At 38.4% G+C, this 20,372-nt stretch overlaps 1 protein-coding gene across 7 annotated transcripts in view; it reads right to left on the bottom strand.

The window, feature by feature from the left end:
* The window catches only part of Grik1 (glutamate ionotropic receptor kainate type subunit 1), a 353,747-nt gene that overhangs the window by 98,338 nt on the left and 235,037 nt on the right, over nt 1-20,372 (bottom strand). For all 7 annotated transcript variants that reach the window (XM_090348515.1, XM_090348492.1, XM_090348500.1 and 4 more), the window contains exons 5-6: nt 9,051-9,104; nt 7,274-7,447 (exon numbers count right to left, since the gene is read on the bottom strand). In XM_090348515.1, the coding sequence (XP_090204641.1) occupies nt 7,274-7,447; nt 9,051-9,104 (228 nt within the window). The remainder of the gene's footprint in view (nt 1-7,273; nt 7,448-9,050; nt 9,105-20,372) is intronic.

Raw genomic sequence — 20,372 nt, forward strand, 5'->3', positions numbered from 1 at the left:
TCAATTCTCCCCTGTGCTCACCTTCTCCTGCCACCTCAGCACCGGGCCTGCTGCCATCCTTTCCCCTTGCCTCATTGCAAAGACCACTTAGTTTCTCAGCTGATCCATTTTTACTCCCCTTCAGCTACATTTCTCCCGACACTCCTCAGTAAATTCAAGTCATACAGCTTTCTCCTTTCACTTACGGGTACCTTTCTCACACCTATAATCCTGGCTACTCAGGAAGCACAGATTAGGATAACTGTGGTATGAAGAAAAGGTTGGTGAGACTTTCATGTCAACAAGTAAGCTTGGCATGATGTATCTTCCTTGTAATCCAAATTACATTGGGAGGTAAAGTTGGGAGAGTTGAGGTCTGAGTTGGCCTCAGGCCAAAAAAACCCCCCATAAAATCCTATTTAAAACTTTAACAAAACCAGGGGACATGTGATTCAAGTGGGAGAGCAACTGCTTGGTCCTAGATTCAAACTTTACAATCGCCCAGAGAATAAAGACAATCTGTATTTGCAAGAAGGTCTACTAACACTAACACTACAATAGCTGAAACCATTCTCATCAATTACCTCTATTTATTTACCTAGTTACTGGTTTAATCCTGAAAGTAAAACAAGGAGGAGATTGCTAAAGAAGGACACTGGGTCATTTCTCTGTACCTTGATTGAACTTGATTGTAAAAATCAAGTTCAATGGCTTTGGGTGAGACGCTGAGCAAATAGACAAGTAGATTACAATATGTTGATCTGAGAAAGTTGCTAGTCTTCCTTCTGCTTTCTTCATAAAATTTCTCTCATTTACATTTTTTTACATAATCCTCACAGCATTTTATAAAATATACAGCCCCGTGGGTTTCTTTAGGGGGGGATAAAAAAAACCTCATAATACTCTCACATTTGACTGGAGGGCTTTCATTTCCAACTTCAAATAGATTAGCTCATTTAAAATTCTCAACAACCGCTTTAAATCAGCAGAACACATAGATAAAACTATTTTACTATGTGGGAAAACTGACCCCTGGAAAAGATATTGATATGCCGAGGGCTGTATGTACACAGCTGATAACTGGCAGAGTGAAACATAGAGTGCATATTATAGAATGAAAATGACTATATGGTTTTCCTATTTATTGTTTTTTTTTTACACATTGGTATATATTTTCTTGGTATCCACGGGTGGGGAGAATTGGTTCTAAGACCCCCTTTAGATATCAGAATTATGAAGATGTTTACATCCTTATATAAAATGGCTTAGTATTGATGTGTAATTTAAACATTTCTATCATTCACTTTAACTCATCTTTAGGTTATGTAATATCTGATATCACATAAATGCAGTATAAATTGTTGACATGATGGCTTGTTCATCAGAAAAGACTACAAGAAAAAAAATCTATACTACAGGTGAATTTTTTTTTCTGGTGTATTTGGGCTGAATCTGTAGAACCAGAGCCCTGACGATACAGAAAAGCAACGTTATCGATTCATTGAATGATTGGTTTGGTAGAGAAATGTAAACAGTGAGATTGCAAGGATCTCCAGAAATTTCTAGAAACTTAGTGAAGAAATGAACTTGACTTTCTTTGTCAAGGCTGCTTTCTTACTGATATGGGGAATAAAATGGCTCGAAATTATACATGTGATAGGAGCTTTTCAAATCCACAGACGAGAACCGGTGCTTTTAAAAAATACAAAACCTCTTGACAGAAGATGTGTTGTTTGAAGGGAAGATGCTCATTCTAACTATTTTATAGCACCAACTGTTTTATGGGACCAGTACATTTCCTCCTCTTTGCAGTTTTGTGCTGGAGGGTTGCATACCGAAATGGAACTCTTCAGTCATCTTTGGTAATATGTAATGTAATAGAAATTGGCCTGGGTTTCAAATAGTCTTCTTCCAAATGTGTTTTTGTTCACATTTTATACATATTGAAAGCTGGTTTGAAATCTCATTGCTCAATGCCCCTAAGAAAAATAATCATGCAATAAACATACAGAAAGCTAGCTTCCTTATTCCCCACACTAGTACACACTGTTTTGGTTGCCGTAACAATTTTAATTGGAAGGTTAACTCAGGAAATATAAATGCTTAACTCCCACACATTCCAAAGAAAGAAGTAGCATGTGGCTGGCTTCTGGGAGAAATCATTCAAACCCTTGGAACATGTAGGTGTGTCATTATAATCCTGGAGTTCTCGGTCAGGCCGTATACTTTATTGCAGATAACAGTGTGACCATAGTGACCATCTATTTTTATTGGCCCAAGATTCTGGCCCCAGTGTGTTGTATCATTTTTGCTTCTAGGATGGCTGGAGACTAAGGGAAAAAAATCACATGAATACTGTATCCTTGGTAGTAAACACATTCCTCTATTCAAGTCCAAATGATCTGTAGAAAGAAGGAATTTCTGTCTTACAAATTGGCTAGTTTTGTTCTCTTTTGATAACTGGCATGACAGCAGCATGGTGGTAAAGGTAGGAAGACTGGCATTTTCTCTTCAGGAGCCCCACTTGAAGAGCCACAAACCCGGGGAAGTGGATGTTACTGAAAAAACTGGAAGTGGTGGAGGAGGCTTTGCTCATCCTGAGCTCCTCAGGACCAAGAGGTAGGAAGAGCCACCCACAGTGAGGAGGATTCATAAGTAGGGTAGGTAAGGGCAAGGTGGCACAGGGATGCTTAGAATCAAGAAATTCGGTAATTAGGGCAGCAATCCCAGAAGGCCCACTGAGGCATAGCCGAGAGGTAAACACAATTTGAGTGTCAATGAATATTTATTAGCCTTCAAGAGGAGAATGGAAAACCAGGAAAGAAGACTATATGCATTTGGAAAACACACCTGAAAGAGTCTATCCTCACACAAGTCACACAAGGGGCTAGGTAAGAACTCACTGAGGCAACACAAAACTGTGACCCTTGTGACTAAATAATGATGTCAATGAATGTGAAAGGAAGGCAGAATAAGGATTCTTTTAGAATGTCTTTTGTCCTTGTATTGGCAACACAGCAAGTACCAAGTACATTCTTCCCCATGCCACAGAAGCTCGTCACATGTTATTTGGTCAGCAGAATGCCATGGTAAAATATCATTACGCATATTTGCAGACTAGCAAACAGACTCCAAAAGGCTCCACAAAATTTACACATAACACAAACCACTTAGGTTGTTTAGTTAGGCAGGAGACATGGCCAGGTCTCACAGCCGTGTTTCTGCTGCCTGAGAAGACCTTCCTTTCTCTACCAATCCAGAGGGAGGCCTGTTTTCTTTTATCACATGAGGGGCAGTGGAGACTCAAGGTAGTTATGTAAAGTTGTCTTCCCCATGGACTATGATTACAGGAAATGGTTCATGTAGAGAAACAAGATAAAGCTATAGACAGCTTCATACTGTGGATGTGTTTGAGTAGCAGATGACAGATCAATGTTCCACTGTCTCTCAGATTCCTGGGTAGTATTGAATCATACCCAGTTTTGGTCCACAATCAGGGGAGAATTCATCTGAGAGTGAGCTAGTCCATTACCGTTGTCTGTTCACAAAAGCCAAGAAATTGAATCAGCTCAAGTGCTCAGAATAATTTTAGTTCAGTGAAAAGAAACAAAGTAGATTTCTAAAAAGAAAAGAAATGAAAACTACTCCTAACATCTGATGTGTTAATTAGCATGTCAGTTGATAAAGTACTCTTTGAAAAATCTAAATACGTTTTTAAGAGTAAATTTTACTGGGAGCAGGGAGTTTGGCCTCGTAGTAGAGTGCTTGCCTAGCATGCACAAAGACCCAGGTTTGATTCCTTGGTACCATATACATAGAAAAAAAGAGTAAATTTTACTGGTTTAGTGAACCATCTTAGTTCAGTAACAGTTTCTTCATCCAATTTGGCACTTTTTTTGAAAAGTAAATTTCTTTAATTAAATCTTTCAGTCAAGATTGTTTGTGAACTTGGTTATAACTGCCTTCTCACTGTATGCAGCTTTAGATATGTTTTGACATGTATAACCATATTCTTTGGGAAGTTATTAGTCTATAAAGTTCTGAGAACATACTAATAGCTAAATTACTAAAATATGGAAAATGAATATGTGGGAATCAAAACACATATATTCTTCAAAGGATTTTCTAATTCCTATATTGTATATTCACATCTCATGTCTGTCAATCAAAACATGCATGTGGCAAATGAATGGGATAACCATGAATGGGATCACAGGTGCTCCCTTGGGAGAATGTGCATGTCTTTGGGAAGACTGCAATTGTGAGTAATGGCCTTACTCACAATTGCATTTTAGAATTATGACATCACCAGTGGTTAGATTAGGACAAAATGTGCAGTAATTGTGTTATTTTAGAACAATGTCTGAATTCATTAATCAGCATATTCCTTACTTATAGGGGCCTTCATGAGAATATTTCAGGGCTATGTGGATATTTTTCATCTAATGACTTCTAGTGGAAGCTAAACATATATTTGTTTGATTATTTATTTACTTATTGCCAGTTATGAGGCTTTAACTCAGGGCTTTGGCACTGTCCTTGAGCTGTTTTTTGGAAAGTTTAGGACCGTAGATGCAATTTTGTTTCTGTTTTAATTTTCATGATCCATCGATACTGAGTTGCTAGGATTACAGACATGAGCCACTGGTGCCAAACCTAATGTCTTTATTAAAATATATACTAATTGAGGCCCATTTATATGCCTACTCTCTTTTAGGTTGGTGATTGTATATAGAATGATATATGTATCTTCATGAAGCCTGTATTCTAGAGAAAAACAGTAGAAGAGCAAATCAAAAACAAATATATCAATGTATATATGGAGAATAAAGTATCTGTGCAGAGAAACAAAACAGGTGGGGACAGAGAGAATAACAGAAAGGAAGCTACCACACTATCCGTTGGTAGAATGCTTCTCTAGTGAAGTTGTATCTGAGTATCTTATATCATGATGGGTTCTAGGAAATTGTAGCAACAGCTGCTTAATGTGTAGGGTCTTAGAAACTGAGGGAGTTGAAACCATTTTTTTAGCCTTAGAGTGGAGAAGAAAGAGTTTGCTTTTGAAAAAAAAATATGTCTTAACATTGGCTCTGAGCTTTAGGCTGTGTGATCAGCTCTCTTAGCTCGGTTCTGGGTTCACTAGAGTTGTTTATAGGAGAACTTTGACCTCACCATGATACAGGTTCCACCCCTAAAATTAACCACATCCAGGTAAAATAGAAAAGATTGAGATGTAATGAAGATTCTGGATAAAACAATAGTGGTTGAGAGCAGGCTTCCTGAACTCACTTTTGATGCCGTGGATCTGCTTGGTGGTTGCATCTGGTTTTCAGTGAGTGCCTTGTGCTGTCGCTTTTGTTTGTTTAATGTTCCCCTGACCTAACATGAGTAGGTCACTACATTTATAGCACTGTCGTGAAATACCCTTTTCTGGTCTGGCAAGGGCTTATTTACCCTTTTAGAGTTCAGAGTCATAGTAATAGAGGTAAGAAGTCAGCTTGATAACTCTGCACAGATTGGGATATCTTTAGCCCTTGGGACCTAGTGTCACTGTATTTCCTCCATGATGAGGCTGCCATCAGCTCAGGTCACTGGCAACAGCCCCAGGGAGTGCAAAATTCTGATGGCATGGAAGCAGGCAGAACTGATATATGTGCCCTGCCCAATTCTGTCTAAATCACACAGTTTTGTTGCCTTGTACTATGGTTATCTTGGTTTATATGTGTAAACTATTCTATTGGCTCAGGAAAATTGAACACAGATACCTTTTTGGTAAATTAAAATATACCATGTATATATTTCATGTTTGGCACAAATACACAATCTCTGTGAAAGCTATTTCAAACTGTGGACTGTCAAGGTTGCTTGGGTAAAGGCTCATCCTGTGGCAGAAATCTTGACAGGAAGCAGGAGATAATGTTCTTCTATGTGTGCGTATGTGAATATATATGTAATAAATATTTTTATATATAGAAGTATATACTACATTTAATATAAAATATAAATATTTACATTATATATTTATAATAAATATACATATATATCTACCTATATATGTATATTTATCAGTGTGGTATTTCCCAGGACATTCTCTACTTGCTTTTATTCAAAGCAACACACTAAATCACATCAAGGCTCATTTGTTCCAAAATGCTTCTCATCATTATTATCTATCAAATCACTGTGTGTTTTCAAAGTTATTTCAGGTTTGTAAAAAATAGTCAGGGACTCTGAACATGGAATCATCCAGAACCACTTAACACATTCATTTATTTCTCCTTTTCATTTGTTCATCACAGTGAAAAAGGGGGGACAAAAGAAATCCCAAGTTCATTTTTCAGTGAGATGATGTCCTTTCAGTTATCAGTAAATTGCATCTTAAAAGCAAGAGTGTGTCTCTAGATGATGGGAAGGGAGAATGAAATACTATGCCAATTTAAAATGCTATTACCTGCTCGCTTTCCCCAATCTTTCCCCTTAGGTACCACCGCTCCTCTACAGAAAGCATTTCTGTTATTATTTCCTGTTATTTTCCTCATCACCCAAGGAGCTTCATTAGAGAAATAAAGTGAGGGTAGATGCATTTGACAACTGGAGACAAACGACGCTAGCGAGAAGCTCTCTGATGAGGCCATTTGCAATTTTTTTTTTTCCTGTTCAGAAGACTATCTGACTCGCAAGGAGACAGACTTGGCATCTGTCTCCAGAGCGACATATGGCTGGCATTAGGCACTGTCAATGTCTGCAGAGGGGTGTCTGTACGTATTTAGGACAGGCAGAAACATGAGTGCACAGTCTGTATGTAAATCTGGCATTTTTTCCACATCTGCTTCCAACTGCTGAGCTGCAGCAAGTGGAAAAGGTGAGGTGGTTCTTTCTGACAGTGCAGAACCTTCACAGGCAGATTGCTCCTCATCTTGCGGCCTCTCCTCAGGCCCCATTCCCACTGATAATCATTTTCCCTGCCTCCTCTTTGTTTCACTGACAGTGGTGGCTACTCTTGTCCACTTCTTCAATTAAAGCAAGTGGAGCTAGAAAGTGAAAAAGATCAGCTTTTTTTTTTTATCATAGCCAGGTATACCCTTCAAAAACACCTGAAAAGCCTCCCCCTCCTTTCTCCCTCACCCAAGTTACAAGTTATAACCGCGACAAAAGAAATCCCAAATTCATTTCTCAGTGCGATGATATCCTTTCAGTTTTCAGTAAACTCAGTTGTCCTCTCATTTCACTGCCTGTGGGATTCTGGATGCAGCCCCTCAGGACTTCAAGCACGTGACTTCAAATGACTACTCACTGTCATCATGCCATCTAGCAGCCCAGTCTCAGGTCTGGGTGGGGCCTGCAGCCTCTCCATGGACCACTTCTCAATGATGGATGACACGTGAGGGTTGTCGACGTTGAGCAGCCGGAATCCAGTCATGTTGACGCCGCTGTACCTGTAGAGTTCCAGATCTAAAGCAAACAAGTCCTGTACAGTAGTAATAAGAAGCAGAAATGAATTAGCGTGTCCAATATCCTGTTTACAAATGAGAACGAAATAGATTAACACAGAAAGAGAGAACCAGATAGATGAAAACAACAACGAAAAAGCTATTTTCACCCTGTGCCTACGAAGCAATAGCTCTCATTTTTTTTTATTCACATGTGGGCTGTCACTCTAAAGCTGATTTCATTTTTACTCTCTCTTTCTCTACTGTTAACTAGTCCCTCATTTTGCTTTTGCTTTTTTTTTTTTTGCCAGTCCTGGGCTTGAGCTCAGGGCCTGAGTACTGTCCTTGGACTTTCTCAAGGCTATAGCTCTACCACTTGAGCCTCAGCACCACTTTTGGCTTTTTTCTATGTATATGGTACTGAGGAATCAAGCCTGGATCTTTGTGTATGGTAGGCAAGTGTTCTTTCATTAGACCAAACTCCCGGCCCAACCAGTCCCTCATTCTGAATAAATCATTCCCATCCACCCAAGTAGCTAGGAGTATAGGTTTGAGCAACTAATTTATTTCAACAGATATGTTTATGTGTACACATGTTAAAAAAAACCCTGTAGGGGCCAGGAACTTGGCCTAGTGGTTAAAGTGCTTGCCTAGCATGCATGAAGACCCAGGTTCGATTCCTTGGTACCACATATATAGAAAAAGCTGGAAGTGGTGCTGAGGCTCAAGTGGTAGAGCTCTAGCCTTGAGAAAGTCCAAGGACAGTGCTCAGGCCCTGAGCTCAAGCCCAGGACTGGCAAAAAACAAAAAAAAAAAAAACAAAAAACCCTGTAACTGTAGGGCTGATTTCAAATAGAACCTGAGGGAAATGTTTAAATAAACACATTTAATTAACAGCATTAGCAAAGATAATTCCTTTAGCATATTCAGTAAGTAGAGGGAAAGTTGCTCAAACTACAGAATATTTTGCAGAAACTTCTAGCACGTGTACTGAATCTCATGAGTGCCGTTAACAAGTTCAAAATTAGTTTGTTCTACAATTGTAGGACGATTCTGTGAATGAGGAATGAATGTTCAGGGTTTGTTTTGGGGCATCCCTATGTACATGTGGCATAAAGAAGCAAGAGAGGGAGGAGTGGATAAGAGTAAAACATGTGTAAGGGTTGAACTCAGGCCCTGAGTTCAAGACCCAGGACTGGCAAAAAAAAAAAAACCTTAGTGGTTCAAAATACAGAATATGGAATGTATCTAATTGCCTGCTGATATCTAACATCTTTGGCTTAACCTCACTGTCTTCTGGGCACTAGAAGAAAGAAACATAACATGAAAGAATGTTAAGGCACACTCCAGTGCATGTTCTAAAGGATAGAGATGTTGTACATAATGCTTCTTTTAGAATTGTTTGTCTTTTGATTGCTTCTAGTTAATGAAATTTTGTCCTTTCTGGATAATGTATTGATGCTCACAAAAAGCAAGAAAGAAACCTACCATTCAGCTTTATTAGACTGACAAGTTTCTTAGGATAGTAAAACAAATCTCCTAATATCCCTCCTTTGACATGGTGAGGTTGGGCCTCACTTTGAAGTCATGTCTGGAGAGGCTTCCAATCATGTGGAATGCATTTCTATCTGAGACACTTACCAAAGTTGTGAAAAAGTAGTGGTAGTATTCAGTCATCATCCCCATGAACAAAATCTGCAAGGGAGAAATATGGAGAAGCAAAGTTATAAAAAGGTAAAGCATCAGCACAATGGCTGCAAAAGCTCCAGAGCATGAAACTGGAGGAGTTTGGGATAGATAGCCACCAGCCTAGCAGATCAGAAATCTGAGGTCCACTGGTAGCCACTGTGGAAGAAGGGCACTCACCTTGATCCCATTTTATTACATCAGACTGTACTTGACTTAATTTCCTGATCAAACTTAAAATACTTCATGCTCAACACATGGTATCCTTGGAGTTGTTTGTGGTGACACTGGGTTTCATCTATTAGTCTTCTGAGTAATCTGTCTCATTCTTGGAATATAACTTATTGTTTTCTAGCTTTGGCATTTTGCTTCTCTCAGGGAAGAACTCACTAGTTGTTGAAATGTCAGTGCAATGTGGGGGTTAGTGAAGGAGTGTAGCTCATCTCAGAAAACTTGCTCCAATTCCTTTGTAATCTTGACCAACAAAAATAGCTGGGGTAGAGAAGATTAATTTATAGATAGAAGGATGGGGATTCTTCTTGTATCAATTTCATTTTTCTCTTTCTTTCTCCTTTCTTCATCTGTCTCTAAGTACTAAGTTCTGAATTTAGTACTTCACACCTGATAGACAAATGTTCTACCATTGTATTATGACCCCACCCCTTTCTATTTCTAATTTAAGTTTATATAGGTTTTTGTGCTTTTGCTTAGACTGGCCTCAGACCAACCTTTCCTATCTGCATTTCTTGTGCTGTTGGTCTTATAGCTGTGGACCATTATACTCAGCTTGTTTGTTTCTATGGAGTCCTGCTGATGCATTGTCCTGGTAGGCTTTCATCCATGAGCTTCCTATTTTTGCCTCCCAAGTCACTAGAATTATGGCTGTAAGCCTCCATGCTCAGCCTTTCACATTGTCTTTTAGTACTTATTCTCAGTTACTTATCTGGCAGCTTAAAAGTTCCAGAAATTCTGTAAATATGCATATTTGTACATTCTTTTGTAAGGGAGAGAAGAAAAAGGAGTTTGCTATTGAGTAGGTAGAAAATAGATCACTTATTCACCTATGACCTCACTTTTAGAATTCTAGAAATAGTATGGATGCATCAGCAGAAGTTACAAATCATCTTTTAGATCTTCTAAATAAAAGTTTTACCTTTTGAGGGAATGTTACATAAAGGACTATATTGATACTCTTTAAAAAAATCTTTATATGAAGACTCAGAAATTAAGTTTTCACAGTTGTTTTGCCTATAACTTGGGTCAGTTCTGCATATCAGGGAGAAACCTCTTCTAGAAGTTGAGTTAGCACTCCCTCATTCCAAATTGGAATTCTGGAGTGGCAAGTCCGAATTGACCGTGAGTTGCTGCTTTTGGAAAACATGGACATTGGCATGAAAGAAAAAGACTTTCAGAACCTTAATTAAAAATGGTGTTGACAACAGAACAAAATCTAGATACATAAGGCCATATAGTATGTCGCTAAATGTAAGGACCTCCAGGATATAGAAACAAAGGCCATATAATGAGTGATTGTTGTCCTCAATGTACTATGTTATCTCTCATCTCTCTTGCTATCCCTTGGTTATCTCATATTGTTACAATATTTTACCTTGTTATCTGATACATTTTATATATGCTTAATTGGTTATTTGAAATAGGAGAGGGAAGGGGGGAAATCAAGTTGTGCAGGGGGAGGGGAGGAGGGAAATGGGGACCATGACATGAGAAAGAGTATCAATATTTGTGAAGTAATGTACCTTCTATCTGATGAATGCAATGTAACCCTTCTATTAATTACAATAAAAATATATGAAAAAATGCATGTTGAAACGTCTAGGGAATGGTGTCACAGCTTGTCAGAGATCTTTAAAAGTATCTAAAATTCACAAGCTAGAAAAATTTTACATTTAAGGGAAGTGAGGAATAAAGAAGAGACTCACAACAGCACATAACAAAGCATCAAGACTAATCAGACACTGGAGCCTCTGCCACCATGGAATCCACAGGGTATTTAGTGAAATTGTAATGCCATGAAGGTAAGACAAATGATGGCAAGCTCTCACGATGAATCATGAGCCAATGGCACCAAAGTCACTTCTATGGTGATAACAAGACAGGGCGTACAAAGAGATTTGAAAAGGCAGACTTGCTTTCGGGCCATCAATAACATTTAGAGCCATGCATGGTGAGGTCTCGTTACTGGACTCTTATATCATTTGAGCTTAAAGAGCTGGTCTGCCAGGGTCAGTCAGGGATCCAATTTTTCACTGTATCCACTGGATAGTATAATTGAAATGAAGACTACCCCTTGAAAGGGACCTAAGTCAGTTTCCATGTTAAATTATAGAGCTGGACACTGATGCTTAAAATACATTTCTGGAATAAAAAAAGAAAACCACGAAACACAAAGGTATCTTTACAGTTTTCATTTGTGCAGGATCTTTTTCCATTTCATTATGAAAGCTTTTGACCACCGGGAGGGGAGTATAAACATATACTTTTTAAAAACAATCATTTCACTCATTATTTTTAATATTGCTTTACTCATTCCTGAAGGCAAATATTCATTTGATTTGTTTGGCATTCCATGTTATAAATGAACGCGGAGAAATCAGTATGCAGGCAGCCAACAGACATGCTCTTTTTATTGCAAAAAGAACTGGTGGGTCCTTCAGGTGTGCTTATGATTTGAAGCATGTCCAATTTTTTTTACCTTCTCCTTCCTAGATAGTTGCTTGGTTCAATGCCTCTTGAGTCTTACCCTGAACTTCCTGAAAATAAAATTCACAAACAAGTATGGAGTCATTGATCATGAGCCTGCTAACTTGGAGAGTCATTTAGAAAACTGAAAATCTTCCAGATAAGAATAAAAAAGCCAGTAACCCCAAAGGTGACATTGCTATTTTATTTTGGATTTCATTAGCATTTAAACATTTAGTGTTTCATGTGCAACTATGAAAGAAAATTTTAAAAAAAACACATAGCTTAGGATTTTGATGTGTGGTTAACATCAACAGCCCGAGGACTGCCCAAACCATCATTTAGGTTGTCTTCTAAATCTGGTCTAGGTATAGATGGCCAAGAACTATGGGTTCTCATACCTGTGGCATCCATAGAGTCACCTTTAAGATACTTGCAACATCCTTGGATCAGATACTGACATATCTGAGTCTCTGAAGAAGTCAGTATCATTTCTCAGAGAGCAAAGCACTACATGGAGACAGCTGTAAAAATTATTATCCACAAGTTCTTGGCATCCATCATTAAGGTTTCACTACATGTCACAAATAATTGGCATTATGCTGCTGTTGTAGTAGCAAATGCTTAAAATAGAGCCTGGAGTTCTCTTAGGCAATTCTGAAGTGCTCTTGTAATATTTATATCGGTTTTTATTGCTGCTTCTCTCCATTGAAAAATAGGTGCCTCCGAAGTTTATATTGACTCACCTGAAGTATAGTGCTTCTTTTATAGCCTTCTCAATATCAGGATGAATTTTCAGCCATCAGACATGGTTTCTAGTCAATAATTTCAAGTGAATAACTTCCAAATGTATAACATGCAATGTGACTAAAATAATAGTTCTACCTCAAGATAGAAATAAGTTCTTTCAGTGTAAGCATCTTCCAGAAACTAGTTGAGTGATATGAAGCCTCAGAGCAGCAATATAAGATGGAATTGTGACCTCCAGGGTCCACTTCTTTCTGTTTGGCAGCTGTGGTATTTTCAGCCATGTTTTCCTCTCTTCTGAGCAGAATGCTACTTGGGCCACACAACTTTTTAAATGTTGATTGCCAGCAGATTTATATAAGTCTAAGTAGACTTTTCAATAAATCTCTGTTGTAAGAAATTATGCCATAACAAGTGAACTTCTATTTCCAGAGGAAGAGTAAATTGCTTAGAAAATGGCAATGGATCCCAGGAAAAAGACAGCATACCAAAGTTCCTACTTTCTTCTGAATTAAGTGGAATAATGGTTTCCTGAAGATGTCCCTGTCCTACTTCCAGAAACTATTAATATGTTGTTTTGCATGGCAAAAGATACTTTTTAATAATTTGACTATATGAAGAACTTGGGGATGAGGCAATTTCCATGAAGGATCTGAGAAGGCATATTGGAACCACATTGATCTTGTCAGATGGAGGTTAGAGAAACAAAGTGAGCTGAGAATGGAAAGGGACGGGGGATATGCGTCCCATAAGCCAAGAAACCAGGACAGCTGCTAGCAGCTAGAAAAAAGGAACCGGATTGCTACCTCAGACTACAGAAGAAAACAGCCCTGCCAATACCTGCATTTTCAATCTCCAGAACTACTGCTTTAAGCTACTAAATTTGTGATCATGTTTTACAATAGCAAAAGAAAACCAAGCGATCTTATTTCCACAGCTTTCCATGATTATGGTGCAGACAATTGCACACATCTTGGTGCATCAACACTAAAACAAGGATCTTAAGCAACACGAGGTAGACAATTTTTTTTTGGTCTAGGGTTGGACATTTGAAAAGTTTCTGTCCTCTCCCTAGCATAATATCAGGGTGTTAGACACGGGTATAGTCACAAGCTAACATCAGAAAGAGTCCAAGGTAGATGGAATTTGCAAGCCCAGCATAGTCTCCTGAAATATCATTGCCTGCCATATCTTTTCAGCTGACAATATGATTCTTAGGGTTTTTTTTTTTGAGGTGGTGGCTTGCTCTGGAGATTTGCTCAAAACTATCAGGCTTTAGAAAATAATTGTATGTAGCAATATTTCTCAGTGTATTACAATCATGAATGAACTTTTTATAAACACCAATATTTAAGTCTCATTTCTGAATTTATCTAGACTGGGATATGTCCTAAATGTTGATTTTCATTCAATACTCTCAAGGTGACATATCCATCAAGATTGTGAGCCATTCATTTATATTTACCAAGTTTATATTTTAAAGCTGCAGCAATAATTAGGACAGATACTATTTGTTTAGTGAAAGAACATGTCTGGTATGGTGAATGTTTCTTTTCATACAATTGGAAAGAAAGGGATAACCTCAATGTGTAGATTTAAGGGACAAAACATAGTTATAACATTAAATGACTTAAACACTGGGATCTTTGTACTGTATTAATTACCATTAGAGGTATAGGTGGTAGCAAAACCATTAAATCCCAATGTATTCCAGGAAGCCAAATAAAAGAATGTGGTTGTTTTGAGGGAGCGCACAGCTAGATCCATAACTGTGCTTATTAAGCTGAGAGAAAGCTCAGTAAATTGCCCATTTACCTCTTTTATTTTTTGTTAATGTTGTGGTTTGAAATCAAGAATTCACATTTCCTAGGCACATGCTTCACCACTTTTGGTTTAGTTGTTTTTCCGATGGGGCCTTTCTACTCATGATGAACCATTATGATCCTTGCATGCTTTGCTTGGAGATTGAGTGTGGTCAGTCTCACTAACTTTAGGCCTTAAACTACAGTCTTTCTGACCCTTGCCTTCCAAGTAGCTGGGAGCCAATAGCCAATACTTTTGAGGGAATCTCCTGTCCAGAGGCTACAAAGGTGCTGAAAGTCTTGGAAGGTGCCCCACTTGCTAGTGTGCTTTTGAAGGAATCCAAACCTTCATGGATTTCTGGTATGACATCTCTAGGTGCTAGAATTAATTAGATCTAGATCCAATTTTTCTTATAGTTTTTGAATATGTTTGGTGAGGTTTGGGAAGAACTCCAATCTTCCTTGTGGCTACATTTCCATTAAGAAAGTACAGAAGAACTGGAAGTTTAGCCCAGTGGTAGAACACTCTCTAAGAAGATAAAGTCGGTTTTACTTGAAATGAGCAGCCTCTGAGATTCCCTAGAGGCTGCGAGGGGAACAGGAGTGGGAAGAGTGACAAAGAGAACAATACAGATAGAAGAAATTTCTGGAGAAAGGGAGGTTGGTCTAAGGTATATTCAGAGGGTGGAATCTCTAGTTGCTTAATTTGGAGGTAGGAAGGGTTGTTAATGCAATCCATCTGGATTTCTAGGTTTCTGCCTTGCATAATTGTATGGTATTTCTGGATTCCAAAAAAGCATCAGAGAAGATAAAACTATGACATGTGTAGAGCAAGACCCAGATGTTCAGTCTGCAGAGATTCTATAACATTCTGCTTGACCTTCACCACATAGGAAGAGTGGAACACCTGGCTGGGAGAAAGTCTAGGACCTATTACCATGGTGTAATGTCAGATGTGATGCGGGGAGGTAGAGGTAGGATCCAGAAGCAGAAGTTTTATCGGGGATGACAATCTATAATGTGTGGAATGTCTTCTGCATCAATGCAGGTTCGACACCCACCTTGCATTGTCATGGGCTGCTCAGAATGATGTGAAGCACACACTCGTACTTTCTCCTTCTACAAGTCCTGCACTTGTAGGGTCATACGCGGTCCCTTTTTACATCAGCACTGCACTTGGCACATGATCACCTTCTAAAAGCGTTTGTGCATGGTGGCACACACCTATAGTCGCAGCATTCCACAGAAAAACCTAGGAAGCTCGTGAGGTAGAGACCAGACTAACTTAGAGAGTGAGTCTGAGGCCAGCCAGGGCTACCTGAAAACATTCTGTCTTCAAATCAAAACAAAACAAATCAGACTTCCAATGTGTTAGCTGAATAAAGGTGAAAATTCAAGATAAATCTTAGTACAGGGGAAGGCATGGCTATAGTCCCGAGGAAAACCTCTTGGGAAAATTCCTGCACATTTGAAGGATTGGAGAAAGTGTGATTCATGTATAGGAGTACTTTTTTTTATTTACCTTTTACATCTGTAGGTTTTCACAAACATCTGGTTGATGCTATAGACTCATAGATTCAGGGCAGATCCATCTCCTCAGTTAAACCAAAAGATTCCTTAAATCTTAAATTTTAAATCCTTACCAAAGGATTAAGATGTATAGTACTTCAATATATTCAATCCTGATTTTGTCAAGACGTGTTTCTTTTTAAAAAATAAACTTATTTATTTATTTATTTTGTTGGTCATAAGGCTTGAACTCTGGGCCTGGGCACTGTCCTTGAGCTCTTTTTTTTTTGCCAGTCCTGGGCTTGAGCTCAGGGCCTGAGCACTGTCCTTGGGTTTTCTCAAGGCTAGAGCTCTACCACTTGAGCCTCAGCACCACTTCCAGCTCTTTTCTATGTATGTCGTACGGAGGAATCGAACCCCGGTCTTCATGCATGCTAGGGAAGCACTTTAACCACTAGGCCAAACTCCCGGCCCATTGAGCTCTTTAGCTCAAGGCTACCCCCTCTATACCACTTGAGCTACAGTGTTAACTTCCATCAAGACATTTTTCTGAAGTATCCTTATTTCTATAGCCACAAGAATTTTTTTGTTTATCTTTCAGTAAAGCCAAATTTTTATGTGTCTAGAATGAAATACCATAATATACATATATTTGCATAGATCTATCTATGTTCTATCTATTCATTATCTATATATCATTAATCATCATCATGTTTATATATGATTTATTTTGTTCCCTAAGCCAAGTTAAATACATCTTAGTCCATTTATTTTTATTTATTTACTTTTAATTGTATTTTATTGTTAGGGTAATAAATAGAGGGGTTATAGTTACATTCTTCAGGTAGTCATCTTAGTCCTTTTAAAACTCTACTTTTTTGAAGCTTTTAGATTTCTTATGTGAGTTTCACTGTCATTAAATGAAATATTTTCTGTAGATTGTTGGTTATCCACAAAGGTCAATCTATTCATAGATCTGTATCTATACATTGCATATCTATGAATTTCTTCTTAGAACTAAGATTAACTATAAGTTCAAAGACTATGAATAAAGTTTAATATCAACCTGAGAGAAAAATAATCAGGATGAGAATGTACTGCCAAACTAATTGTATAATATACTACAAATTATCATTCAGTTAGTGTAAATTGAAATCCATCATTACTACATTGTTGGAATTTTTCTTTTCTTTTAATATTTTTGCCAGTCCTGGGCTTGAGCTCAGGGCCTGAGCACTGTCCTTGGATTTTCTCAAGGCTAGAGCTCTACCACTTGAGCCTCAGCATCACTTCCAGCTTTTTTTTTTTCTATTTATGTGGTACTGAGGAATCAAACCCAGGTCTTCATACATGCTAGGTAAGCACTCTACCACTAGGCCAAACTCCCGGCCCAGGGTTTTTCCAAAGTAATAGATTCACCAATTACTTGACTCATAGATTACCAGAGGACTTGAGATTTTTTTAAAAACACTGTTCAACAAGAAATGCATTACTTTCCTTACTTATATAACTGTAACCCTCTGTACATCACCTTTAAATAATAATAGAAATGTATGGTTTAATTATTTTTGCAATTCATTGCAAATTCTGCTTGTCTAGATGCTAGTAGAAAAATCACTGAGCACAGATACATGTTGAGGATTGGTGCTGAAAAGATTCCCAGTCAATAACCCTATCTAGAGATATATGAATGTGTTGAAGAGGAATCAACTGACTTGCTCAGAAGAGCATGCTCAGAGTCTGATCTACTCAGGTAGTGATTGTGTCAGCCCATACGAAGTTCAACATTACTGCTCTGCCATCCACTACAGGACCCAGAGACTCATTTTTCTCATCTGTAGTTGGAAATGTGGAGCAAATAAAAAGAAACCATTCTAGGGCCGGGAGTTTGGCCTAATGGTAGAGTGCTTGCCTAGCATGCACGAAGACCCAGGTACGATTCCTTGGTACCAAATGCATAGAAAAAAGCTGGAATTGGTGTTGAGGCTCAAGTGGTAGAGCTCTAGCATTGAGAAAGTCCAAGCACAGGGCTCAGGCCCTGAGCTTAAGCCCAGGACTGGCAAAAAAAAAAAAAAAAGAAAAAAAGAAACCATTCTGGTCCTCTGTAAAACATATGTTAGCATAATAAGCACCAAATAAATGGGGTTATTTTGACTAGGAAAAGAGCAATATTCACAACTGCAGGCTTTGGTCTGGGATTCTATTCACAGTCCCTTTTTAGTTCAGAAAGTAATTTCATGGTTTCAGACTAGTTTGTAGGCAGTGGATAACTATACTCTAGGGACATGCACTTCTCTTTTTTTTTTTTGCCTCAAGGGACAGAGATTCAGATTTGAGTTGTTACTGCCTTCACTGCTATATCTCTATCACCTCAGCAGAATATTGCTGGATGAAAGAATAGATTTCTGTGTTGTATCTGCACAGCATTATCTTCTTGGCCACAGAGCCGTTGATATACAGCGTGTCTTTGGGCCTTGGGATAGGTAGACAAGACAGGATGCTCAAGCGTGAAATGATACAACTGCATGCAAGGAGTACAGGCCAGAGGAAAACGTGTTCAGGTTCCATTACACAAAGAATAGGCCTTTTGTCATTCATAACAGGAGCAAGACAGAACGTTTTCCTTTAAGTCCTGAGATAAATTTTGAATCCCTGTCTTACTACTTACTTACAGGCTGTATGACATTGGATAAGTTATGAAACAGAGTTTTCTTATAATACTTAAATGATTGGTGCCTTAAATATGTTCAGCACTGTGCCTAGGATAGGTAAAGTGTTCACTGAAAAAAAAATAACCACTAAGAAGTTTGGCCTGTTCTAGGTGTTTACATTTAGAAATGATGGACTTAAAATCCATCCTTAAGCTAGGAGTCAGTGGCTCATGCCTGTCATCCTAGCTATTAAGAAGGCTGAGATCTGAGGATTGAGTTCAAAGTGAGCCCACACAGACAAATCTGAGCGCCTTTAATTTCTACTTAACTCACAGAAAGCCAGAAGTGAAGGTGTGGTTCAAGGAGTAAAACATCACTCTTGAGTAAAAAAAGCCAAGCAAGAGCACAAGACCAAGAGTTCAAGCGCGAGTTCTGTCACAATAAAAAACAAACAAACAGCAACAACAAAGAAAAACAAAAGGAAAGAAAGAAGAAACCTGATTTAGGCTTTGCAGTCTCTTTGCATAATGTAGTTCTGTGTGATCTGATACTTTCCTTTATTTTAAATTTTAAGTTTTTAATTTTATTGTCAGAGTAATGTATAGAGGGGTTACAGTTACATTCGTCAAGTAGTGGGTACATTACTTCTTGCACACTGATACCCTCTCTCATGGTTTTGTCCTCGTTTCACTTCCCCACCCCTCCCAATCATCTTATTCTCCCCCTTCCCTTCCCTATTTCAAATTAATTAATTAATGTAGATACAATATACCAGGTACCAAAGTCAGATACAGTAACCATATGAGATTAACCATAAGGGGAAAAAAAGAGAAAAGAAGTAACAGAGTACCTTAAGAACAACAATCATACTGATCTGATGCTTTCTATCCTGTGAGATGAAGACTGATAGCTGCTCTTGTCCTGAGGAAATGTGGAATTAAATGAACCCAATCATTTCCATTTACTCGCATCACAGCCAGTGGGCACAACATATACGAGAAAAGAATCAATGCAAAAAATTACTTGATTAATCAGTGTTGCCATTAGACTTTCTAGCTGAGAAGCCAAGCATTAAAAAATGTATTTCCTTATTTACCTTATTTTTTACATAAAATGAAAAAACAAAAGCAGAAGGAAAAAAACTGCATGACGAGGCAGATATGATTAGAAACAAATAGAACATAATTTTTGAAAATATTTCCATACTAAATGTTTTATGGGGACTAAGGGCTCAACTCGAGCTTAATATCCTTGCCACAAATGTTGAAAACGACCCTCTTCTGACACCTTTCTTCATGAACCATGGAACAGGTTTCTTGGGTTGGAACCTGTGTTCTAGCTCAACCACTGGCAGCTCTCCAGCTTAGGAAATTGGCTAAGCTCCTCTGAAGCTACCCTGCTGGATGAAACATGGGCGAGGGGTTGTGGGGGTCGTCTCTCTATTAGCACACAGGCTGCTGTTCTGAGAAGAAAGGCTTGCTTATTACTCTGTTCTACCATAGGAAAACTGTGCACTTTTCCAAAGAATCAACTTTCATTTCCATGGTCTTCAATGTATTCTAACTTCTTAATAAGGTCTGATTGTGGAGAAGATTGAGCCTTTGTTCTGAGGGAACAGAGGCTGTGGGGAGATACCTACAAGAGTTGGGAGCACAGCACCCTGAATGAGGTTAAAGAAGATGGTTTATGGAGATTTGATGGATATGGAGCTTATTCAAGTCTCAGTATTTAAACTCTGAGCTCATTTGGGGGGAAATAACTATTTTCATGATCAGTTGTGAGGCTTGAATTCAAAGCCTGGCCACTGGCTCTATGCCTTTTTGGGCTCAATGCTAGAGCTCTATCACTGGAGCCACAGTGCCACTTCT

The sequence above is a fragment of the Megascapheus bottae genome, chromosome 1 (assembly GCF_031878675.1).
Source record: "Megascapheus bottae isolate mThoBot1 chromosome 1, mThoBot2.hap1, whole genome shotgun sequence".
NCBI classification, from domain to species: domain Eukaryota; kingdom Metazoa; phylum Chordata; class Mammalia; order Rodentia; family Geomyidae; genus Megascapheus; species Megascapheus bottae.